Genomic DNA, 27,008 nt, shown 5'->3' on the forward strand with positions numbered 1-27,008 from the left:
GTCAGAACGTAAATTCTGTACCTCACAAATCTCTGCATTCAGTTATATATTACCTAACCTTAGAGTATCATTGGATCCTTCTGTTTTTCTAAACAGAGCAAACTCTTCTTTGTCTCTGGTAACAGAGAAAGGCAAAGTGGTACAAAGAAGCAGAAACATTTTGAAGAAGTCTAGTGATAGTTTCTGTTTAACTTGACACCATACTTTGTTTTAGCTGAGATAAACTTCAAAAATAATGTTTTTTGTATTAGTCCTAAAATTGGTTCACATTCTCAGAACACCCACCATTGTCTGCCTGGTTAGTAAAAGTGAGATGAGAAATGGGTGTCCACCATCCCAGCATCTTATGAAAAGCCAAGCGATGACACATGAAAGTTAAGTGTGATAGAAAAACCTTATCAGAGTCTGAATTACAATAATAAAAAATTATTGCTAATATTTATTAGCTGCTTTCTAAGATACTTTGACATATAGCTGTAGAGTCTGAACAAATGTGAGGTTTTTAATGATTCAGATTAGAGATATTTCAAAAGCCTGATAGTGTGATTCATTACTAGTTTAGTATCTTATTTCCTATAAATAGAGAAGATGGCCTCTCTTGGCTGTTATGTGACTATTCAGAAGAGCCAAGTTCCTTGCTGTAAGTCTGACCAGCTTGTGGGTCCACATTTTAAAGACTGTGTTGCCACACATGGTGTATTAGAAATGTGCAGATGTGAAAAGTTTTATTCAATCAAATCAGGCTTTATTTAGTGGGATTTTGTGGACAAATCTTTGTTCTCAGCTGTATAATAATCACAGGCTGTTTTATCAGTGGATAAGGAAAGGATTACTCTCTGAAAACTTGGCGACTTTATAGTTACATGTATTTACCTGCCTTATCAGAATAGACTTTACCAGCTGAGATACAGGATTATTTTTATGTAAAAGACACTCGGGTAAATGGAACAAGCACACTTTTGTGGGGAGTTTAGCTTTTATGGACACTTTGTTCCTGACATGAATGAAGAACAAATGAAATTAGTTTTATTTTTTCCTTCCATTTTGAAGTGTATACAGACTTGGCACAGAAATTACTTAGATGGTTAGTTTAGCCCAACCTGTGATCCTGCTGAGAAGTGTACAGACATTTATTGACAACTTGGTGTGTTCAGCGTGCAGACGTGTTTTTGCCAAGGCTCTGGATTTCACATGGGAAGTTTTATGGTGCTGGATCAGAATCTGCTAAAACCTTCAGAGGAGTTTTCTTTTTCAGAATTCATTTTTCTTTCTTACTATCCCACTTCAATCTGCAGCTAACTTCTGTGTCTCAGGTATGCCTGAAGAAGAATTTACTTTTCTCTTAGGTGTTCATTATAATTCAAAGTTAAGTTCATAAAGAAGTAATAATGAGTCTAGACAGTCTTTAGATTCGATTCTGTTTCTCATAGCCAAATCTCAATTTGATTTTTCTACTCAATACCAAAATTTTGTTTCAGCAACATAAACATCTTGCTTTTCTTTTGCCACGTCTTTTTTTTTTTTTTTCTTTTTAATTTTTTTTTTTTTTTTTGTCATACATTGATATGAATCAGCCATAGATTTACACGTATTCCCCATCCTGATCCCCCCTCCCACCTCCCTCTCCACCCGATTCCTCTGGGTCTTCCCAGTGCACCAGGCCCGAGCACTTGTCTCATGCATCCCACCTGGGCTGGTGATCTGTTTCACCATAGATAGTATACATGTTGTTCTTTTGAAATATCCCACCCTCACATTCTCCCACAGAGTTCAAAAGTCTGTTCTGTATTTCTGTGTCTCTTTTGCCACATGTCTTTAGAAACAGGCATCCCTTGTGGTGTCCCTCCTTATCCTTCCAATCTCACTAATGTTCCCTAAGCTTTCTAAAGTTACTGAGAATGTAAACATCCCTGAGTCAGAAACTTTGTCTTCTGTTTATCTTATTAACACTTTCTTGAGAAGCCTTCCTGAAATACTGACAGATTGGACCCACAGCCAGAGGTATGCATATCATGTGTCCTTCTTAGCATGGACACAGGAAAATTGCTGTGCAATGCTTTGGTCTGCTTAAGGGGAAAAAAAACCCTGAGCATTGAAGCATTAAGAGACAGCCACGAGCCTTCAGCTCTGTCCATCTACTTGGCAGCTGTCCATTCATCACGGCTTCATTTATGCTAGGATATGAGACCTGGAGAGGAGAGTGTGATTGTCTTTGTGACTCCCATCAGAAAGTCAGCTATGGCAGATTGACTGTGAGCGACTAGCTTGGAAAAGTTTTCATTCAGAAGGTTTGTGCTCTAGGCTTGCTGTTTATACTCAGACTGCAGAGACTAAGGGATGCCCAGCTGCATGGTGGCACCATCCTGGGCAGAATAAGTGCAGATGCCCAGCAGGACTGGCGTCTGGCTCTGTGTTTGATAGCACTGCTGGCCTGTCTGCCTTTTTGCATTTTCCTACTGTGCTCTCTACCAAGTTTTCTTCTTCTCTTCTTTTCTCAGTTCCTGCTCCCTGCAAGATGAGATGGACCTGGTCCTCACCTGCACCCCAGCCTCCTCGAGTACATCTTCCCTTCTCTCCACATTTCAGTTCTCATGTGGCTGTCATTGGGAGCATGGCTCCTGGATGAGGGTTCTGATGTTTTCTGTCAGGGCATGTCTTTCTTCCTCTCTTTTTGATTCTCATTTTTCTTCTGTCCCTACTCTTCCAGTTTCCATTTTCTGCACACCCCATTCCTCACCTGACTTTGTGCCTCACCTGACTTTCTGCCTCACTCTTTTCATCTCCTCACTCCTTCAGTGTCACCTGTGGGTGCTTCTTTACTGGGGCCATTTTCACTTCACGTTGACATCTGTCTCCTCTCCTCCTTTTTATCACTAGCATCTTCTCCCTGTGTCTCCTCCATCATGTTTAATTCATCATCACCAGGTTAAACAAAATGAGCCATTGGAGACAATCCTGTTCTGTCAACAAGACTTAAATCCTCTCGTTGTCTCAATCGATAAACACTTCTAAATGCTTAAACTTTGCCACTCTTAAACCTTAGACCAAGTCTCACAGGACCTACCTAAAGTATTAGACTAGTTAAAGCTTTTTGCGATCTAATATTTAAGTTTCCAGACAAAGAGTCTACTGTATTTGGCAATTTGAACTCTCATTTTACCCCTCGGTAGTTTGTGTGACTCACTGAAATTTATATCATGTTGGACACCTGCTGCCTTGCACGAGTGAAAGCCTCCTGCACTTCAAGGAAGCAGTCAGTGTGATTACAGGACTAGGGCTCCTTTAAGGAAGATGGCCTCTGTATTGTGCAACTTTTTTTTTTTGTTTTCAGTTTTATGGATGTGGCAACTTTAAATTCTCTGACCACCTCAATAAATCAGATGTTTAGTGTAAGGTTTTAATGGCATTGCACTTGGAAACCTCCCTACTCTGACCTTCTCACTCCCTGTTTTTCTTTCTTGGTGCCTCTACCCTCTCAGCCTCTCACTAGGGCCAGCCTGCTTCCTCAGTTCCCTAGAAGTCCAGATCCCACAGATTGTCAATCTTCTAAGCTTCCATGAAAACCATCCCTCCTATTGTCCACAGCCCATTGAGCCAGACCATGTTATTGGGATCTTTGAGGGGACCAAACAGATTTTTCCCCATCTGGGTTCTGATACTGTGAGAAATAAGAAAAAGGACAAAGGAAAAATATCACCTCCATTCCTGGTAGAGAACTTGAAGTAGATAACTTACTATATACTAAAAATGAGCTGTTACTCTGCCTAACCCCCAAGTTAGGCAGCTGTCCACAGCCAGCCATGGGTACCGCTGGTCTTAGGTGGGTCTCCCTCCCCTACACCAGGGCAGAATGCTGAGTGGCAGAGGTTGACCTGGGCTGACTGTGAGCATCATGGCAGAAGGAAAGCCAGAGGATGGGGCTGGGCCATCCATGCCAACTTTGTCCTTTCATACATTTGGTCAGATACAGCCCTCCACTGCCACTGTGGAGTCAGTCAGAGACGAGATGGGGCATATAATGCCAGTGACTGCCCCCTGCATGGGAGGAAAATGCCCCTGCCAGGTACATCACAGGTCATTCGTCTGCCTGAGGAGTGGACTGCCTTTTGGTCAGGTGCCCACCCCAGTCTAGGCAGTGGACATCTCTTCAGAAACAAGTCGATTTCCTGAGCAGAAGCTGGGGGTGGGGCACTTTAATAAGGAGCAATGGGGACTAGCATATCCTGAGTCCTGCTTACGACCTCACAGTACTGCCCTCTGCTCCCTGAGTATTTTCTCTGTGACCAGTCAGTTCCTTATGTAACATCTGAAAGTCGTATTCTATCAGCCATCAGAAAGAGAGAGAGAGAGAAAACACATAGGTATGAAGGAAAAGACAGCAGATTCAGTCTGTTCTGTTTTACAGGTGACAGGCATGCTCTGTGTATAAGCCTCTCCCAGAGTGCACCACCTTGAGGATGTCCAGAGGCAGAGCTGCCCACGCCGAGAGACTAACTTTCTCATGGAATGTTTTAGGACAGGAATGACAAATAGCTTTTATGTCATGCCACCTCCTATATATATATTGGCAGTGGCTGCCAGGAGTGCTGTGCCAAGGAAGATTCCGAGGCTGTAGTCCCAGTCAGCAGGAGAGAGTTCTGTGATCGTTACTGATGTGGGTAAGGAGAGTGAAGGCACTTGAGCCAAGTACTGGCCATTGTTGATTCAAAGAGAGCATAGGCGGAATCTTCATCCCTACAGATATCACAGTCCATGCACCAGAAGTAGGAAGTGGGAACTTAAAGCTGGAGAAGCACCAGACGAGACTGGGCCACAAGGCCAAAATTTTGGATTGTGCACCACCAAAATCTGCAGACTTTTTCTATAAACAACAGAATTTTTTTTAGGCTTTGTGAGCCATGTATTCCCTGTCACAATGACTCAGCTCTACCGTCATTGTGCTGAAGCAGCATAGACAATAGAAAGGAATGGGCATGGTTATGCCACAGTAAATCTTATTTTACAGAAGCAAACGGCGAGACATAGTTTGTTGCTTGGTGTAGAGAAGAGGCTAGCATCAAGACCGAGAACTCTGGAAACTCCCCATGGTACCTGTGTCTAAATCTCTCTAGACCCAACAAAGCATTTGACAGGCAATATTAAGCTCCCCAAATCTAACTTCTTCTCAGGAAAGCGTTAACAATGATGTCTACTCAGAGATTTCCCCCAGGTATGTTCAGAGCATGTGCAGTGATGCAGTCATGTCACGTCACTTCTTAGGCAGCAGCGGGGTTCCAAAGACAGCATATCAGACAGAAGTCTCACACTACCGAAGGTACCTGTGAAAACCCCTGCGATCACTGTAAGTTAGAATATAGCAATACAGGGATTGAAAGTCATGAGATGTACTGAAGGAAGGCATGAAAGGAAAGTCCACATGCAGGTAGATGTTCAGGTGAAGGAGCATTCCTTCTTTGTTAGAACATTCTTACCTGAGCAGGTGCAGACTGTAATGTTTCTTACTTGCCAGAGGGCTCCTCCCATTCTAGTTTAATATTAAGTCTCCTGAGCCTTTGGTTTACGTTAATATCTATATTACTTGTCTGAGAGTTCATCCAGTTGAAAGCAAGAACATAGGCACCTGTCCTAAGCCCTCAACCATTATGTTAGGTTTGATCCTAAACCTGCTTGCGTGATCATAAACACACACACACCATTCAAGGAAACTTTGTAAAGAATATGGCAGTCAGCTTCCTGCCACCTCCGGCTGTCATCATAGGAATTCTAGTCATGCTCACAGCCTTGGCATTTGGTTTTTTTCTTATCAAGTGAGAAGAAATCATTGAAGCCAGTAGGTATGTATGATACAGCCCCACAGGCTATCTTATGTCATCTTCAGTTTTTATAAAACATGAGGGATACACAGTATTCAGTAAGATACTCACCCAGCTACAGTGACTTTCCCAGGATGCTCAGCTAGTCAGTACCAAAATGAAGTTTAAATCTCAGCTTCCTCGTCTATGAAACGGGAATAAAAATATAGCAGCCTCACAGGGATATTCTAAGGAACAGATGAATGCTAAAATAACCTAGAATGATCCCTGTCTCAGTGATTGTCAGCTCTCATTTTTATCTGAGGTTTTATGCACAATTCAAGTGATTCCATATGGATGGACTCCTGCAAGGTGCCAGCTGTAAGATGCCCATCATCTCAGACGAATGAGGGGCCACGGATGCAGCAGGAGCTTTGCCTCTGATCCTCAATGAATTATTCCATTTCTAACAATACAGTCACAAGACACAAGAGGTGTGATAAGCTTTCTAAATTTACGTGTCACCAAGAAAATGGACCTCCTCTATCTGATTGTCACTCGGAAGAATAATGAAGAAGGATCAAGGGCACAGGGACAGTGAACATTTGAGGAGGAAGCTGCTGCTTTATAGAATTTGCTTTGTTTCCACTGACCTCTCCTATCCTGGGGAAAAGGAAAAAAGACTCAATTATTCAAAGCAGGGGTCGAAGTATTTTAGGATTTATGAGCCATGCTGTTTCTGTCACAAGTCCTCAGCTCCACCACTGGAGCACAGAAGCAGCCATTGACGATCTGTAAATGAATCACTTTGGCTGTGTTCCACTGAAACTTTATTTATGGGCACTGAAATTTGAATTTCATGTAATTTTCATGTATCACAAAATATTATTCTGATTTTTTCCCAACTGTCTAAAAAATGTAAAAACCATTCTCAGCTCACAGGTGGTACAAAAAGAGGAAGCAGCCTGAGTTTGTCCCCCAGGCCATTGCACCAGCCTGAGACACAGACCTGTCATGGTTTGCTGGTTGTCTGGGTACATTATCTCTCATCTCTAGACCTCAGTTTCCTCTAGTGAGAACAAGAGACTGATCCTAAAGGAGCCCTGAGATTCCTTCCTGCACTAAAAGGCCAAGGCTGCGTGGTTGTCATGTGGTTTTATAGTCAGACAAACGCAGGTTCTAGCCTGGGATTGGCTGAGGGACGTTGGGCAAGTTCCTAAGCCCCCCAGTGCCTCAGTTGCCTCGTTTGTAGAGTGGGGATGGCAGTGATGTCAACTTTAGGGTTGCTGTGAAGATTCAATTAATAGGATACCTGTGAACCCCTCTACTGACTTGTCCAACGAACATTTGTTATACCTAATATACACTAAGTGCTAACTATTGTATTAAAAATAACTTGTATTAATTGTAGTAACTGGTTTTTTTCTTTTTTTTATGAAAAAGCTGAATTCCTATTGAAATAATACTTTTTAAAACTAGAAAGTAGTTTTCTTCATAGCCCTGTGATAAAAAGCTGGCCTAAGTGGTAGGGAGGGGCTGCACTTTTTGAACAAAACCCTGTAATTAGTGTCCACTACTGTTATCTTCTCTCCCATGTAATGAAAACACGGAAAAAATTTTGATAAATTAACCTTGCATCTCTGTATACAGCTCTCTCACTCCACCCAGTGGCAGGAAGTAAGTGGTAAATCATATGGAAGAGACAGGAAATTTTTTTTAATTTTAATAATTATTATTGTTCTTTTTATAATATCCTGTACCAATAGAGCAAGATTTCATTTTAAACTCAGTCCCCTGTGACTCTCTATAGCTGTTTTTAAAGCCTGCAGTGGTAGGTAACCATTTAGCTGAGTGGCTTTCAACAGGCAGATATTAAGAAGTGCCTGAACGTCGACCAGCACGAGTTGATCAGTTATCTGTACAGGTGGTTATTAAAAGTGTTGTCCTGCAGCCTCGTTAAAAAGCAACCCAGCCTTTAATAAATATTAGAAAATGTCAGCAGCACAATTTAAATGTGGGAAAGAGATCAGTTTTCTTGGTAATTGTGTGGATAGGCATAAACAGTCTGTTTGGAACTCTTGATTCCGTGTCACCGTTTAGCAGCCATGATGGTTTCTATTTACAAAGAAGGACGGGAAGGGAATGTGGAGTAGGTGTCAGCCACTTGATGAATCAAGAAGAAACTAAGCTGAAATACTCACATGATGTCATTAACAAAAAGACTCTGCAGACTGGCAAACGTTTGTTGAAGGCTCCGTCCGTTCCCCTCATCATTTCCAGTGACCTCATTTCAGTGATGGCTGTTCTTTGTCACCATCGTCTTTGCATCCCCACTACCCCTTCCAGCTGCTCTCAGAACCAGAATGAGGAGGTGATTTATAATTCCTCTCCCAGGCAGGGTCCCTGGGCTTTGCTTCTCCCAGGCCTGTCCCTCGCCCTGCCAGCCAAGGAGAAATCGAGAGGGTGCTGACAGGGAGATGCTGGCAGGGGCAGCGCAGGGCTGCTGCAGAGGAAACTCCCTCACTTCTTTCCCCCTCATTCTCTTTGTTTGACTCTTCATCCCTCTTTGTCCTTCATTCTCTTAGTCATCTCCTCTTTCATCCATTCTGTCCCTTCTTCTCCTTGTTTGTTTGTTTGTTTGTTTTTTGGTCTCTTTCCTCTTCTTCGACTCTGTTTATCTTGTCTCTCTGTCTGTCCCTCAGTCTCTCTTTCTGTCTCTTTCTTTTTGACTCTCCTGCCTCTGGCTCTGCCACGCCCTCCATCTCATCTGTTCTGTGTGTTTCTCTCTTTCTTAACCTGTTTCTGACACCAGCCTCCACCCACCCACCACCCCCCCCCACCTTGTGTGACAGATTTTCATTTGACCAAGGCCCCTCTGTATATTTCCCCTTTCTCCTCGTAGTCCTATGCCTGAGCTTTCTATTTTACTGCGAGGTTCTCTTCCAAAACTGCTTGGCTCTGAGCATGCCTAGTATGTGCTTAATAATTAAGACTGTAATTGAAGTGTAACTGCAGGTATAATTAAATTCACTTTAGTGGATCCTGGAATTATGAAGAAATCAGGCGTTTTGATATGGCCCTGCAGGAACAGCTGGAAGGAGAGAAGGACCCTGTGTTAGTGTGGAGCTGCCCTATCCACTCTGTTACCCTGGCCACCACTCTGGTTGTTAACCTTGAGCACAGTGACCTCGTATGCCTGGACAGCTAGGAGTGGCAGGAGCTTGGGGCCTCTCTCAGGGACACAGCACAGCCAGCTGCTGTGTGGCCCTTCTTAGAGAGAGGAACCACTGAAAGCATCTAAGGGCTCAGAAAGCGCAGGAACAACCCTTTTCATTTTCCCTGAGGCCATTTGGGTTTTTTATTTCAAGCTTATAAAAAGAGTTATCTTGAGGTGTTGGGCCAGCAAGGTGCTCAGAAGAGGAGTCACCCACACTTGCTGCCTGAAGCTCACTTTGTATGGATGAGCCTGTCCACAGTTATTCAGTCCATGCACAGGCACATCCTTTGTGGGGGACACTGTGCCTGGAGGTACACGGTGAGCAAACCTGAGCAATGGCGGCCCTTCCAAAGCGTATGTTTAGTGGGGACAAGAGCAGTGTCAGTAAGCAGTCATAACAGTGCTGGGATTTTAGATGTACAAAGTATTTGGGAAGCTCATTTTCCAGTCCGCTACTCTAGGTTGGGGGTTGAGATGTGGTGACAAGAAAGCATCCCCAAAGAAATGTCATTTTAAAAGATAGTTCACGGACATATGGTGTCTTCCAAGCAGAGAGGGCAGCAGAGCTCAGGGTGGAGGGCATAGCAGGCTTGTCTGCAGGTTCACAGATTTCTCTGTCAGCCATTTTCCCCCTTGGGTATATCTGGTGCTAAGTTGTGTACTGAAAAGGGCACTAAGTCAGAAACTGGCTAGTTGGTTATAAGGAAGAACAACCCATTTATCAGGAGGTTATTTCATGCATACTCACGGAAAGGAAGGTGAACAAACAGTTCTCTCAGTGGGTGGGGGCCGTAATAAAACTGGCCCACAAGGAAGAGCAGGGTCTGAGTTGGAGGCAGACCTCAGGAACATCATTCCAGCCGTTGGTCTCTTCACTTGACTTCTCCACCCTCTGTGTATTTGCACGGTCTTTCTCTTATCTGCCTACTTATGACTGGAAGTACTGTTCACGCTACCACTTTCTCTTTCATGGAAACCACCGGTTGAGATTCTCTATGGAGCAAATCTAATTGGACTGGTGACCATGGTCTGTATTTGGACCACCCTTGGGTCAGGTGCAGTCAGTGTCTTGGAAGCAGTCAAGGTCTGCCTTGGGGCAGAGAATATGCCATGGTCCCTCATAGAGCAGGGACTATGGGGACAAGAAGGTTTAGCCAGAAGAGCAGACATCCTAGTTGTACATGATCCTTGTTCTTGAATAATTTATAGCCTTATTGAGGTTCCGATGATCTCATGCATGGGAAAGAGCTCCGTGTTTTAAATGTCAAACAGGAGTCACTGGGAAATCAAAATAGAGTCCAGAAAGCAAAGGATTTTGAAACTGAATTCTGCCAATCAGTTACTAAGCCTCAGTGCTCTTGGCTTAAAAAAAAAAGAAAAAGAACTGATTTATAAACACTGAAGCTCATGGGTTTATTTAGAAACATCTAATTCACAAGTTCCTTGTAAGGGTCAAATAAAGTAATGTGGGAGGACTTTGTAAACCAGACTTTTTATTGTTGTTGTTATAAGGATGATGATGACATATATTTACAAAATCATAAGAAGGACTTACTCAGGTATCAGAATGGGTATGTCAAGCATTATTTAAATGTTCATTCCACTGCTTCCTATTACTAGCCATACTTGCTAGACTAGCCTTTAATTGATTTGTGCCTCAGTCCTCTCCTCTGTAAAAGTAAGATAATAGCAGCTATCTCAGGGTTTCTACTGAGGAACAGGGGAGCTAATATACTTAGAACCCCAGAGCAGTGTGTGACCTGTGTGAAGCGGAAGCTGCTCTCTGCTTTTATTGCTGTCAGCCCCACTCCTAGCAGAACTCTCTCAGTCCAGTTACACAGAGCTTGGTGTACGTGGGTGAGACCTGTACCCACAGGAGGAGTCATAGCGAGGAGAAGTAGATTAGAAGATGAGGGATGTTCGCGCGGAGAAGACTGCCTCTTGGGGTGATGCATGGGGACCTGGGGAGCTGTATGTTGAGAAAGAAAGAAGAAGAATTCTGAGTCTTTTGTAGCATAATGTAGATTTTTCTTCTCTGGCGATTGGAGCCCAGGTGGAGAGAGCGCTCTAAGTCTATATCTCTGTTGAAGGAGATAAAAATTTCCATCTTTAACTTTCATTGACCTCCTAGTCCAAAGACTGATTCGATTCTGTGTCTGTCAAGACTGATTCACGTTGTACCACTACTATTATATATATAAGCCTGCAGATTAAGGTTGGAATCCCTTAGCCTGGTACCAACACCTGCCACAGTCTGATCCCCTGTCCTACTTTTCAGCCTCTGGGACCTTGGCTGAAACTTTACCAAATGAATCAAAATGCACATTGAGGTTGTTCTTAATGAAATAGTAGATCTTTTCATCTGCATTAGTTAAGTTCTAGTGTGAAACAAACTGCCCCAAAATTTAGCTGCCGCTTAGCACAAGAAACATTTGACCATGTTACAGTTTTTTTGGTGGGGAATCTAGGGCTGGCTCAGCTGTGTCCTCTGGCTTAAGATCTCTCTCAAGTCCAATCACTGTGTCGGCCAGGACTGGAGTCCTGTTGCAGCTAGCCTGGCAGGGGTGGCGGGAGCCGGGGTTGTTGCCTATAGGCACACTCACACAGTTGTTGGTGGGGTGCAGCTCTTTATGGTTGTTGGAATGAAGACCTCAGTTCCTTGGTGCCTGCTGGCTGGAGGCTGCCCTGAGTCCTTTGCATTGTGAGTTTCCCCATGGGGCAGCCCATAGCCCATAGCATGGCAGTTGGTATCATTAGAGTGAACAAACAGAAAATCAGAGGAAGCAAGACCGCAGTGATAGACTTAGTCTCAGAAGTGACCTTCCATCACTTTTGTTATATTCTTCTCCTTTAGAGGCAGGCCACTGCTCCAGCCTGTACTCAAGGGGCATGAACACCAAGAGGTAGTGGTCAGTCATCTGAGAACCATTTTAGAAGCTGCCACCCACACTTAACACAATAGTGCGTTAATTAAAGTAATGCTTGTGACATATGTATACCTATGGCTGATTCCTGTTGATGCATGGCAGAAATCAACTCAATATTGTAAAGAAATTACCCTTAAATGAAAATAAATGAATTTTTTATAAAAATGTAATGCTCACTCCTATAACAACAGATATGTTCAGAGGCAATATAGTAGGGGTTTCGTTCTGCTTCATACAAAGTCAGAGAGGGCGAGTGAGCTGGGTGCTTGGCTCTGCAGGCTTACCCAGGCATGGATGCTAAGGGAGTCATTGTCACCTGAAAAAAGCTGCCATCCAGTATTTTTCTGGCTGGCAACATTTCAGAAGGCAGACAAGGAAAGCAGAGGGAATACAGAGAGTAACAGTGGAAGAAACTTCACGGGTGTGTGTTTCATTGCTACTCACAGTGTATTGGTCAGGACTCAGTCACACGGCCCCCCTCCCCCACCTGGAACGGGGCCTGGGAAATGCGGTTCCTGTTTGGCAGCTCTTTCCCGGCAGTAGCTCCCCCCTGTAGCAGAAGAGCATGGAGCTTTGGTAGACAGCCAGCCACGACTGCCACAGAGACTGCCATTTACAGAATGCTTTCACACCTATTATTTCATTTGGTTCTCATGGCGACCTATGCTACCAGCATTATTATCCTCATTTTAAAGATAGGAAAACAGACTAGTATGCCTTTAGGACATAATTAGAACAGGATTCAAGTACCGTCTCTGCCTCTTACAACCGGTGTGACTATGGAGAAGTTCTTTAATCTCTCTGTGCCTCAGTTATCTCATCTGTGAAATAGGTACAACCAGACCTATCCAAATTCATTGTAAAGTTTTCGTGTGTCACATGTAAATCCCTTAGCACTGTACCTGACATATGCTTAATCAATATTCATTGTGAGGAAGATGATCACAGTATTATGTCTGAGGATAAAGAAGTTGATGCTCAAAGGATTTAAATGATTTATCTAAAACTACACAACTAATACACGACAGAGTCAGGATGGGAGTCTAGGGATTTTAAATAACAACTTCCCTATGTTTTAAGTTCTTGCTTGTCATGGAGTCCATTCAATCAGATTCCTGTGTAAGGCAGCCCCGAGTCAGCCTTGAGCCAAAGACACAGTATCCAGTGTCTGCTTCAGCACGGTTTGGTGGACCCAGCATGCCAGGAGAATCAGTGCTATACCGCCTTCTCACCTCAGTTGTTCCTCCTTAATTCTTGCCTTTGCCTTTGGTATGAAACATGCTGACCAAGCATCTCCTTTTTATTTGTACTCTGAAGTCCTCCAAGGCCTATATTTCAAGGTCTTTTGTTTATAAATAGGCTCTGTCTTGCTAACTAGATAAAAGCACTGGAGATGATGTGAGATGAGATATTTCATTAGACACTTAAATTTTATCACATTTCTCCCAGGGGCTTGTTCACATTGAAGAGAACAGAGTGATGTTTTTGCATGTTAAATAGTCACCGAAGAACACAATGAGGTGGGGTGGTTTGGCCTGCATATGCTACAGATCCACCAGAAATGGCCAAGAGATGTCATCAGAGGTTACAGTGCTCATTTTCATGGCATCTGCCATTTTTGTTAGGTAGAATGAGGATGAAGCATAAAGGGATGCATTGAATACTGTCACTGTCTCCATGCAGTGAATTCGAGCCAGTGAGCAGATTCTCTAACTTCAGATCTCAGATTAGCTCATGACTCAGACCTTTTGTTTCAAGAGATTAAGACAAAGGACTTCTGGAATGAGCCAAAACTACACTAAATTCACTTGAGTGTGTGGATTACCAGCAGCAATTTTAGCTTTTATCAGGAAAAAAATGTCCATTAGTCTCTTGCAAATTCTATCTTTCATCTTTTTTTGTAGCTGGACTATCACTTGATACAGATTTTGTCACATCATCTTTCCTGTCTGTGGCATTGATTAGAATCTGTGTTTTAATTTTCTTCCTGGTGAAAAGCTCCAAGTAGATTCACCCTGAGCGTCTTCCTGTGTTACTGCCATACTCCATATAATTCTAACACCCTGACTTACCATTCTCTTGCTCTTTTTTGTGTGTGCACAAAGTTTTTTTTCTTTATATTCCATATTCTGACTATCCAGTCAAAGGATACATCTATTTCAGAAGATTTTCCTCTTTCAAACTAGTTGAACAAGTGGTTGTTAATCTTTGTTTACAATCTTCTAAGAACCTCATTATTTCAGTTTTTTTAATGCCAGAGAAAATATAGGCAATATCTTTTTAATGCCAGGCATTTGAATTAAAAAGAGGAAAAAAATAAAATTTGCCATCTAAATATATCTGAATAGCCAGATCTGGATCATAAAAAGTTGACCTGAATTGTAATTAAATGGTGTTAGAAGATTTAGGTGGTCTTCCCAGGTGGTAAAGCACCCACCTGCCAGTGCAAGAAGTGCAGGAGATGCAGGTTTGATCCCTGAGTCAAGAAGATCCCCTGGAGGAGGACATGGCAACCCACTCCAGTATTCTTGCCTGGAGAATCCCATGGACAGAGGAGCCTGGCAGGCTACAGTCCACTGGGTCACAAAGAGTCAGACACGACTAAAGCAACTTAGCATGCACGCATGTACAGGAGACTCAGGTATCTCACAACTTCAGGTTGTATGAAACTTCCTGGGGCACCACCTTCAGTTCCATCTCAGTGACTGTACAACATCCCCCCACTCCCTTCCAGGAACCAATGTCCACGAGGCCCAGAACATTCTCAGTAACAGCGGACTCCCCATCACTTCAGCTGTCGACCTGGAGGATGCAGCCAAGAAAGCTGTGGCCAGCGTAGCTAAGAAGTGATGCCTTGCCCTGATCCCCTGGAAGAAGTGCACTTACCCATAAAAAGGGATGGTTCTCTCACCACTGTGAAGAAAATGGTTATTCCATTGGGGAGAAAGAGGGGAGGGGTGGAGAAGGGGAAAAGCAAGAATTACAAGTTTTTTGTTTAAAAAATTTAAATCTGTATTTTTTTGAATAAGATACCTGGACAGCTTAATTTCCCTTATAGCCTTTATTATTTTAATGTCCTGCATTCTCATAATGTTCTGTCATAGTGAGTCAGTTCACCATTGTTTTGCCAATTTGGGGGAGCAATCTACGAGGCCAAACAGTGTGTGTGTATACAGCATTTGAGATCAGGCCCTGGTTCATTTGCAGCAATTTCGGTGAATATTTGTACTGTGTTAAAAAAAAAAAAAGGTTAGACAAGATTACATTCAACAGATTTGCCATCAAAAAGGTGCAGCTAAGACACTGAAACAAGTAGCTGTTATAAACTGCAAGAGTTTTTACTATTTTGAATTCCAACATGTTTATTTTAGAAATGTATTTTACAATGGAAGATTCATAATTAATACCGTATACATGTATCCTACCATTTGCCTTAATATTGAATACATTTACCTCATATTAAAAATGAAGCCAGAAGCCTTATTTGTGATTTTGGAGTAGAAGTTTCTCTTTTAACCTCAAAACTGAAGGTTGATTCTTATGGAAATCTCTGATTGAGTCATTTCAAGATGAGACAACACTGAAATCAAATTATGCTGTGAGTGTCACTGTCTTCTCTCCCTTCCTATTTCCCCCCTGAATCTACCACCTGGGAAAATGTAATTGAGAATGTGGCTTTTTTGCATAGTGTCCATTTTTGTGGTGGGAAAGAATGTGATTTAGGTTTGTGTTAAAATTTTGGTAAATTTTTATCTGTATGTAAATTCAAATAAAATCCTCTTTTATAAACTCTAAGATCTATGTATTTCTCATTTTAATACATTTTATCTTTTTTTTTTCTTTTACTAAGATACTAGTGTCTTAGGCAATATAGCCAAAGATAGAAAATTTGGGTTGTCCCAGGATTATTCCAGTTCTACTCAACATTTTCAGTGACTGTTTCCATTAGGAGATTACTTAATCAAAGGATGAAAATTTTATACACCCTGGAAACCCAGGTAAGTGCCACAAATATCTGACAGTTAAAACATGGCCTTAGTTTGCTTAGCACTGTAGGAAATATTCAGACATAATCTCCTCCCACTTACGCGGCTCAGGTTCCAGCATTAGCCATTTTCCTCTCAACATACAAATGTGTCACACACCATTCTTTTTTTTAACCAGTTTGTACCTTGTTCTCCAAAACTTCCTATCTGGACAGAAGTTAAAACACCATTGTTTTATAGATCTGTGTTTATCGTGGAGGAAGAACTCATTTGATAGATCGGTCTTACATCCTTTATTAATTGTTACACAGTACATGAAAAATATTAACAGTGTCTTTTTAAGTGTGTTTTGTAGTAGTCAGTATTGTAAAAGAAATAATGTATACTCTGTCAATTAGCAAAAACTACATATTTGAATCCTTTACCCTTTGTTAAGGCTTGTGTTCATCTGGCTGTGTATATGGGTATTTCTAATCAATACAGTTTGCAGGAGGGGGTAAAGAAATGAAATCATTCTTGTGATTATTTTGTTAAATAATAACAAACAGCCCTTTGTTTTCAAAGACGTGGGAAGCTATATTTTTGTAGAAGCTCAATGTATTGAGTTTATGTGGTTTGCATAGTAACCCTGGTGCTAAACACAGTACAGTTTCCATGGATTTTTATGGACTGAATCACTGGTATGTGTTAAGGCACAGCCACACAGACTGAGGGGACACAGGAGAATTGGGGGCAGTTGGTGGTGTGGATCTGAAGCCTGTATATTACCTACTCCAGTGTGTGCTGTGTTTCTGACCTTCTGATGTCCCCTTCAAGTCTTTCAGCTGTACTGTATGTAAGGGTGAAAAGTAATTTCCGTTAAATCTGATCAGTATTTGTTATACATGGCCCTATCCTAAACAAGAGTGTCTATGAAAGGAAGTGCGAGTCTAAATACAGCCCTCAAAGACGCTTAGAGAGTAATGCACACCTTTTACCCAAACTGCTTTGCATGTAAGATTTTAATGGGTTTGCCAGTCTACCCTGTCAGTCTCGTAGAACCAGCATCAGATTTAGAGGGGATTGAAGTCCTGACCTTCCCACTTAGCAACATTCACTTCTTTGGGCTGAACAACCTCTTGTATTTGTATAAGCTCTTTTGCAGTGGCAAAAAACCAACTCAAGCTTAAGAAAAAAGGCTGAGAGGGGGAGGATGGTTTTGTTCTTGTAATTACAAAAGGCAGACATTTTCAGCTACAGTTAAGGCTAGATCCAGAAACTCAGAGCCTCGGAATGTGAACTCTGCATCTCAGAGATGCTAGTCTCTGTGTTGGGTTCATTCTCAGGTGGGCCATTTCCACAAAGTGGCAAAAGGGCTGCTGGCCATCCCAGGTAGGTATTCTCAAAAGTTTGCCTCCATAAGAGAGAAAGAATGGGGCAGGGGGCAAGAAAGAGTAAAGGATGAAAGGAAGGGAAGGGAAGAGGGAGGGAGAAGGAAAAGGGAAGGAAAGAAGGAAGGTTGGTTCTCTCCTGGCAGTTCTAAGAAACATCCCAGAATTTAGATGACGATTTTAGGTCAGAAATTTACCTCTGAACCAGTCCTCTGGTCAAGAGTTTATAGGGTTCTGATGAGTCCTCTCTGGGTTAAATCCCCACTTGTTGGCCTGATAATGAGACCACCCTCATTCAAACTTCCAGAGCTGAGAGTGAGAAAAGGAAGTTTCCATAAGAAACCTCGGGATCTAATGAGAAGAAACAGTGTATTCTGGAAAGGAAAATTAAAAGATTACCACACTCATCATCCATAGAGCAATGAGGTTGAACAAGTTGTTCTATAAAGACTCTTACAACTCTGAAATGTCATGATTTTATTTTATTAATTTCTCATCATTTCTTGGCAGTCCATTCTTAACCTATGCATACAAGTTACCAGGTTTTTTGAATAGATGCTGCTTGAGTCATCTGAATATTTGACCTTGATTTATTTGTGTAGAACAGTAATGTGAACTTAAGAAGTAATGGCATTGAGGCTCTTAGCTCAATTTTGGTTTTCTATTTAAGTTTTAATTCAACTCATGAATTCGTAAAATAGGTAGGAAACTTTGAATGACCTTATTAGATCTGTGAATCACTTAATTTGTTATTTTACAGTTTATATACTATGACCATCCTTCTCAGTTTGCTATCAGCATGAAAATAAAGGTATCGTCCTAAAGAATTATATTATTTATATTCAATATCTTAATAAAATGAGAAGAAAAAATGTTTTGACATTTCTAAATTAAACATTTAAAATTGATTATTTGTAGAATACAGTGTATGTTCAAATAAAATAAATGAAAAAATCATATAATCATGTTAAAAATACTGTGAAGAAGAGCAGGAAAAGCTATGTTCTTCCATGTCCTTCTACATATGAAGTTGGCAAATGTAGGCCTGTGGGACTATATAGTTTTATTGACAGAACCATGCCATTTATTTACATTCTGTGGTGGTTTTCATGCTACACCAGCAGAATTAAGTAACTATGATAGAAAATTTATGGCCCTAGACCATTTACTCTGGACCTTTACAGAAAAAACTGTCAACACCTTCTCTGTATTACAAAAAAAAAAAAAATTACAGTATTATCCTCACAATGACAGCCCAGATTATTGTTTCTAAATCTGGGAAAGGCAGATTAAGGCATTAAAGTGAAACAAATAAGTAGAAAATAGGATCTCTGACCTTTGCATTTTAAACCCAGTGAAGATTGATTTGTCTAAGAAAGGAGATTTGCCAATGAACATCTTTTTAACTGTGTTACTTTGTTTCTTTCCATCACCCCAAGAAGTGCCTGCACATAGCTAGGTGTGCTTCTGAAATACGCTATTCTTAACTACTTACAGGTGTCTTGGAACAACTTCAAATCATGGCTCTGAATATTGAACTCCCAAAGAGCTGTATCTATTGAGTCGTACTCAAAGTGGTCCTTGCTAATTTTTGTGCATAATTTAATCTTGGGGTCCTGGGAAGATGGCAAGAAAGCAAAGAAAAATTATTTCAATGCACCTCATCTCTGCAATGTTGCTGTAAAGGCATTATTACATTCTATCTTGAGGAACAGTAGCATAGTGAGATAAAGTTGCTCTGCTAAAATTACATAGTGGCAAGAATTTAGGCTTCTGGGCTTCTGGTTTTCGTTGAATTCTGTCACTTCTAATGCATCTAGTTCAGTAGAACTTCTGTGATGATGGTGATGGTAAGTATTGGTGCTATCCAGTATATGGCTACTAGCCACATGAGGCTATTAAGCACTGAAAACTTAATTTTAAAGATTACTGAGTTTCGATAACAGTCTCAGTAGCCCCCTGAAACTTCCCTGGCCTTCCAGTGGTTAAGACTCCATACTTCCAATGCTGGGGGGTGGTGGTTGGATCCCTGATTGGGAACTAAAATCCGACATGCCACATGGTGTGGCAAAAAAAAAAAAAAAATGTAGCCACTTGTTGCTGGTAGCTACCGTTTTGGACAGCATAGCCCTTCAGTCTCAATCTGGTGGGTTTTTATGCATTACTTTGACATCAGAGGAACTCACTGATTCAGTGATTACTGTGTTCCAGGAACTTTACAGATGTTGCCTTAATTAATCTTCTTAGCATCTCTGTGAATCTCTCATTCCTCTATTACAGATGAAATGTTTTACAGGTGATATATATCTCAGGGAAGGTATAACACGACCAAGAACACAAAGCTAATATGTGACCGGTCAGGATTCAACTCATCTTCTGAGTCCAAAGCTAGTCCTTTTTTGCTTAAATCTGTCAGAACCTAAATTCAATACAGTTTTGCTGCTGATAGTGATGGATAATTGTAAAGAATGTTGGAGGCAAAGATATTTAGCAAGCTGAGTACTTGAGTGTTTTGCCTTTTAGTGTACCCCTTGCCCTGGGAAGGAAAATTTAAAAGCTGAAAGATTGCCTTCTGCAGTTGGACCAGTTGTATAGACTGTAATGGGAATGGCACGTTTCCATACCCACACAGTAAAGTCTAAGATAGGGGCCACTTCTTGGGTACTTAATTCCAAGTGCCTTCTTGTTAATTCACTGCCTTCTCTAATACACAGAACAAGGACAAAACAAGACAAAAGGCAGAGGGTGAAAGCTGAGAGTGTTACCATAGCAGTTGCGGAAAATTTAGTTAAATGTATCATTATTCTTCTGGACAATTTAGATCCATAACTCTTGTCTCAAGTCCTGGTATTCAAAATAGGCCAGCAGCAGTTCTCATGTACATTATGCCAAATTCCACAAATCCAAAATTAATTAGATTTTATATGTTGACTGTGGGAAAATACATTATTTTCTTGTTCCTCCATTATGTGCACAGGAAGTATGTGGAGACATTTTTTTTGTTTTAAACTGGGAGTGCTTTTAGCCCCTTTCTAGCCAGAGGAGAAAGAAATGAAATAGAATCATTATCTGGCAGTCATTTAGAGATCTGTTCTCAGAGATCAGACAGAGACGTGTATGGACTACAAGATTTGGAGGTTCTTATTTGGAGTTTAAATTATATCTTAATGTTGAATATTCATGTACTCTAAATCCTTATAATTACTTTTCCTCAAGAAAATAATTTTTGACTTTGTATTAAGAGTACAATCTGCAAACAAATACAAGTTGAATGTATTAAAATAAAATAACTTAAACTATTTGCAGAAAGTTTTTCCAGAGAGTGCTAACAACCCAAATGTCTATCAGCTTATGACTGGATAAATGAAATGGTGTATATCCATATTCATCAATAAAAAGAATGAAGTACAGGAATGCTACAGTATGGATGAACTGGAAACCTCAGAAAATTTAATGAACCTTCATTAAACCAAATGAAGGAATACAGTCACAAAGGCCACATAACATATGATCCCACTTTTAGGGAATGTCCACAGTACATAAATGTAAAGAAATAGGTTATAGATTAGTATTTGCCAGGACTAGAGAGGAGAGGAGGATGGGGAGTGACTCATAATGGGTTTTCATTTGGGATGGCAAAAATGTTGTGAAATGAGATAGTTGTGATGGTTACACAACTTGAATTTACTAAATACCACTAAACTGTACTTTTCAGTGATAGATTTTATACTATATAAATTACTTCTCAATAAAGCTATTCTAGATTCAGGATGGATAGACACATATATAGGTAGGAGGACTTGTATTAGTAGTTGCATGTGTTAATAAAGGCATAGGTTGGGTGTTTTTTTTTTGTTTTTTTTTTTAATTTTTTATTAGTTGGAGGCTAATTACTTCACAACATTTCAGTGGGTTTTGTCATACATTGATATGAATCAGCCATAGATTTACACGTATTCCCCATCCCGATTCCCCCTCCCACCTCCCTCTCCACCCGATTCCTCTGGGTCTTCCCAGTGCACCAGGCCCGAGCACTTGTCTCATGCATCCCACCTGGGCTGGTGATCTGTTTCACCATAGATAGTATACATGCTGTTCTTTTGAAATATCCCACCCTCACCTTCTCCCACAGAGTTCAATAGTCTGTTCTGTATTTCTGTGTCTCTTTTTCTGTTTTGCATATAGGGTTATCGTTACCATCTTTCTAAATTCCATATATATGCGTTAGTATGCTGTAATGTTCTTTATCTTTCTGGCTTACTTCACTCTGTATAAGGGGCTCCAGTTTCATCCATCTCATTAGGACTGGTTCAAATGAATTCGTTTTAACGGCTGAGTAATATTCCATGGTGTATATCTACCACAGCTTCCTTATCCATTCATCTGCTGATGGGCATCTAGGTTGCTTCCATGTCCTGGCTATTATAAACAGTGCTGCAATGAACATTGGGGTGCACGTGTCTCTTTCAGATCTGGTTTCCTCAGTGTGTATGCCCAGAAGTGGGATTGCTGGGTCATATGGCAGTTCTAGTTCCAGTTTTTTAAGGAATCTCTACACTGTTTTCCATAGCGGCTGTACTAGCTTGCATTCCCACCAACAGTGTAAGAGGGTTCCCTTTTCTCCACAGCCTCTCCAGCATTTATTGCTTGTAGACTTTTGGATAGCAGCCATCCTGACTGGCGTGTAATGGTACCTCATTTTGGTTTTGATTTGCATTTCTCTAATAATGAGTGATGTTGAGCATCTTTTCATGTGTTTGTTAGCCATCTGTATGTCTTCTTTGGAGAAATGTCTGTTTAGTTCTCTGGCCCATTTTTTGATTGGGTCATTTATTTTTCTGGAATTGAGCTTCAGGAGTTGCTTGTATATTTTTGAGATTAATCCTTTGTCTGTTTCTTCATTTGCTATTATTTTCTCCCAATCTGAGGGCTGTCTTTTCACCTTACTTATAGTTTCCTTTGTAGTGCAAAAGCTTTTAAGTTTCATTTGGTCCCATTTGTTTAGTTTTGCTTTTATTTCCAATATTCTGGGAGGTGGGTCATAGAGGATCTTGCTGTGATTTATGTCGGAGAGTGTTTTGCCTATGTTCTCCTCTAGGAGTTTTATAGTTTCTGGTCTTACATTTAGATCTTTAATCCATTTTGAGTTTATTTTTGTGTATGGTGTTAGAAAGTGTTCTAGTTTCATTCTTTTACAAGTGGTTGACCAGTTTTCCCAGCACCACTTGTTAAAGAGGTTGTCTTTTTTCCATTGTATATCCTTGCCTCCTTTGTCAAAGATAAGGTGTCCATAGGTTCGTGGATTTATCTCTGGGCTTTCTATTCTGTTCCATTGATCTATATTTCTGTCTTTGTGCCAGTACCATACTGTCTTGATGACTGTGGCTTTGTAGTATAGTCTGAAGTCAGGCAGGTTGATTCCTCCAGTTCCATTCTTCTTTCTCAGGATTACTTTGGCTATTCGAGGTTTTTTGTATTTCCATACAAATTGTGAAATTATTTGTTCTAGTTCTGTGAAAAATACCATTGGTAGCTTGATAGGGATTGCATTGAATCTATAGATTGCTTTGGGTAGAATAGCCATTTTGACAATATTGATTCTTCCAATCCATGAACACGGTATGTTTCTCCATCTGTTTGTGTCCTCTTTGATTTCTTTCATCAGTGTTTTATAGTTTTCTATGTATAGGTCTTTTGTTTATTTAGGTAGATATACTCCTAAGTATTTTATTCTTTTTGTTGCAATGGTGAATGGTATTGTTTCCTTAATTTCTCTTTCTGTTTTTTCATTGTTAGTATATAGGAATGCAAGGGATTTCTGTGTGTTAATTTTATATCCTGCAACTTTACTATATTCATTGATTAGCTGTAGTAATTTTCTGGTAGAGTCTTTAGGGTTTTCTATGTAGAGGATCATGTCATCTGCAAACAGCGAGAGTTTCACTTCTTCTTTTCCTATCTGGATTCCTTTTACTTCTTTCTCTGCTCTGATTGCTGTGGCCAAAACTTCCAACACTATGTTGAATAGTAGTGGTGAGAGTGGGCACCCTTGTCTTGTTCCTGATTTCAGGGGAAATGCTTTCAATTTTTCACCATTGAGGGTGATGCTTGCTGTGGGTTTGTCATATATAGCTTTTATTATGTTGAGGTATGTTCCTTCTATTCCTGCTTTTTGGAGAGTTTTAATCATAAATGAGTGTTGAATTTTGTCAAAGGCTTTCTCTGCATCTATTGAGATAATCATATGGTTTTTATCTTTCAATTTGTTAATGTGGTGTATTACATTGATTGATTTGCAGATATTAAAGAATCCTTGCATTCCTGGGATAAAGCCCACTTGGTCATGGTGTATGATTTTTTTAATATGTTGTTGGATTCTGTTTGCTAGAATTTTGTTAAGGATTTTTGCATCTATGTTCATCAGTGATATTGGCCTGTAGTTTTCTTTTTTTGTGGCATCTTTGTCAGGTTTTGGAATAAGGGTGATGGTGGCCTCATAGAATGAGTTTGGAAGCTTACCTTCATCTGCAATTTTCTGGAAGAGTTTGAGTAAGGTAGGTGTTAGCTCTTCTCTAAATTTTTGGTAGAATTCAGCTGTGAAGCCATCTGGTCCTGGGCTTTTGTTTGCTGGAAGATTCTTGATTACAGTTTCGATTTCCTTGCTTGTGATGGCTCTGTTAAGATCTTCTATTTCTTCCTGGTTCAGTTTTGGAAGGTTATACTTTTCTAAGAATTTGTCCATTTCATCCAAGTTGTCCATTTTATTGGCATAGAGCTGCTGGTAGTAGTCTCTTATGATCCTTTGTATTTCAGTGTTGTCTGTTGTGATCTCTCCATTTTCATTTCTAATTTTGTTAATTTGGTTCTTCTCTCTTTGCTTCTTAATGAGTCTTGCTAATGGTTTGTCAATTTTGTTTATTTTTTCAAAAAACCAGCTTTTAGCTTTGTTGATTTTTGCTATGGTCTCTTTAGTTTCTTTTGCATTTATTTCTGCCCTGATTTTTAAGATTTCTTTCCTTCTGCTAACCCTGGGGTTCTTCATTTCTTCCTTCTCTAATTGCTTTAGGTGTAGAGTTAGGTTATTTATTTGGTTTTTTTCTTGTTTCTTGATATAAGCCTGTAATGCTATGAACCTTCCCCTTAGCACTGCTTTTACAGTGTCCCATAGGTTTTGGGTTGTTGTGTTTTCATTTTCATTCATTTCTATACATATTTTGATTTCTTTTTTGATTTCTTCTATGATTTGTTGGTTATTCAGAAGCGTGTTATTTAGCCTCCATATGTTTGAAGTTTTAACAATTTTTTTCCTGTAATTGAGATCTAATCTTACTGCACTGTGGTCAGAAAAGATGACTGGAATGATTTCAATTTTTTTGAATTTTCCAAGACCAGATTTATGGCCCAGGATGTGATCTATTCTGGAGAATGTTCCGTGTGCACTTGAGAAAAAGGTGAAGTTGATTGTTTTGGGGTGAAATGTCCTATAGATATCAATTAGGTCTAGCTGGTCCATTGTGTCATTTAAGGTTTGTGTTTCCTTGTTAATTTTCTGTTTGGTTGATCTATCCATAGTTGTGAGTGGGGTATTAAAGTCTCTCACTATTATTGTGTTACTATTAATTTCCTCTTTCATACTCGTTAGTGTTTGCCATATATATTGTGGTGCTCCTATGTTGGGTGCATATATATTTATAATTGTTATATCTTCTTCTTTGATTGATCCTTTGATCATTATGTAGTGTCCTTCTTTGTCTCTTTTCACATCCTTCATTTGAAAGTCTATTTTATCTGATATGAGTATTGCGACTCCTGCTTTCTTTTGGTCTCCGTTTGCATGAAATATTTTTTTCCAGCCCTTCACTTTTAGTCTGTATGTGTCTCTTGTTTTGAGGTGGGTCTCTTGTAGACAGCATATATAGGGGTCTTGTTTTTGTATCCATTCAGCCAATCTTTGTCTTTTGGTTGGGGCATTCAACCCATTTACATTTAGGGTAATTATTGATAAGTGTGGTCCCGTTGCCATTTACTTTGTTGTTTTGGGTTCACGTTTATACAACCTTTCTGCATTTCCTGTCTAGAGAAGATCCTTTAGCATTTGTTGAAGAGCTGGTTTGGTGGTGCTGAATTCTCTCAGCTTTTGCTTATCTGTAAAGCTTTTAAATTCTCCTTCATATCTGAATGAGATCCTTGCTGGATACAGTAATCTAGGTTGTAGGTTATTCTCTTTCATTACTTTCAGGACGTCCTGCCATTCCCTTCTGGCCTGGAGGGTTTCTATTGATAGATCAGCTGTTATCCTTATGGGAATCCCTTTGTGTGTTATTTGTTGTTTCTCCCTTGCTGCTTTTAATATTTGTTCTTTGTGTTTGATCTTTGTTAATTTGATTAATATGTGTCTTGGGGTGTTCCGCCTTGGGTTTATCCTGTTTGGGACTCTCTGGGTTTCTTGGACTTGGGTGGCTATTTCCTTCCCCATTTTAGGGAAGTTTTCAACTATTATCTCCTCGAGTATTTTCTCATGGCCTTTCTTTTTGTCTTCTTCTTCTGGGACTCCTACGATTCAAATGTTGGGGCGTTTCACATTGTCCCAGAGGTCCCTGAGGTTGTCCTCATTTCTTTTGATCCTTTTTTCTCTTTTCCTCTCTGCTTCATTTATTTCCACCATTTTATCTTCTACCTCACTTATCCTATCTTCTGCCTCCGTTATTCTACTCTTGGTTCCCTCCAAAGTGTTTTTGATCTCATTCATTGCATTATTCATTTTTAATTGAGTCTTTTTTATTTCTTCTAGGTCTTTATTAAACATTTCTTGTATCTTTTCAATTTTTGTTTCCAGGCTATTTATCTGTAACTCCATTTTGTTTTCAAGATTTTGGATCATTTTTATTATCATTATTCTAAATTCTTTTTCAGGTAGATTCCCTATCTCCTCCTCTTTTGTTTGACTTGGTGGGCATTTTTCATCTTCCTTTACCTGTTGGGTATTTCTCTGCCTTTTCATCTTGTTTAGATTGCTGTGTCTGGAGTGGGCTTTCTGTATTCTGGAGGTCTGTGGTTCCTTTTTATTGTGGAAGATTTACCCAGTGGGTGGGGTTAGACGATTGGCTTGTCAAGGTTTCCTGGTTAGGGAAGCTTGCGTCAGTGTTCTGGTGCGTGGAACTTGATTTCTTCTCTTTGGAGAGCAATGGAGTGCCCAGTAATGAGTTTTGAGATGGGTCTATGTGTTAGGTGTGACCTTGGGCAGCCTGTATGTTGACGTTCAGGGCTATGTTCCTGCGTTGCTGGAGAATTTGCGTGGTATGTCTTGCTCTATAACTTATTGGCTCTTGGGTGGTGGTTGGTTTCAGTGTAGGTATGGAGGCTTTTGGACGGTCACTTATTACTTAAAGTTCCATGTCGTCAGGAGTTTTCTGGTGTTCTCAGGTTTTGGGCTTAAGTCTCCTGCCTCTGGATTTCAGTTTTATTCTTCCTGTAGTCTCAGGACTTCTCCAGCTATACAGCACTGATAATAAAACTTCTAGGTTAATGGCGAAAAGATTCTCCCCTGTTAGGCATACCCAGAGAGGTTCACAGAGTTACATGAAGAAGAGGAGAGGGAGGAGGGAGATAGAGATGAGCAGGAGGAGAAAAAGGGGGACTCAAGAGGAGACAGACAGATCTACGCAGCTGTCTGTTCCCAGAGTGTTCTCCGTAGCCCAGTCACCTACAAAGATTCA

General features: G+C 40.5%; 1 protein-coding gene across 1 annotated transcript in view; it reads left to right on the forward strand.

The window, feature by feature from the left end:
* SUCLG2 (succinate-CoA ligase GDP-forming subunit beta) overlaps positions 1-15,731 on the forward strand; it is a 271,918-nt gene extending 256,187 nt beyond the window's left edge. Inside the window, exon 11 of the mRNA XM_043886797.1 lies at positions 14,671-15,731. Within this exon, the coding sequence (XP_043742732.1) occupies positions 14,671-14,786 (116 nt within the window). The 3' untranslated portion in view covers positions 14,787-15,731. The remainder of the gene's footprint in view (positions 1-14,670) is intronic.
* The last annotated feature ends 11,277 nt before the right edge of the window (positions 15,732-27,008 follow it).

This window comes from Cervus elaphus, chromosome 24, assembly GCF_910594005.1.
Source record: "Cervus elaphus chromosome 24, mCerEla1.1, whole genome shotgun sequence".
Lineage (NCBI taxonomy): Eukaryota > Metazoa > Chordata > Mammalia > Artiodactyla > Cervidae > Cervus > Cervus elaphus.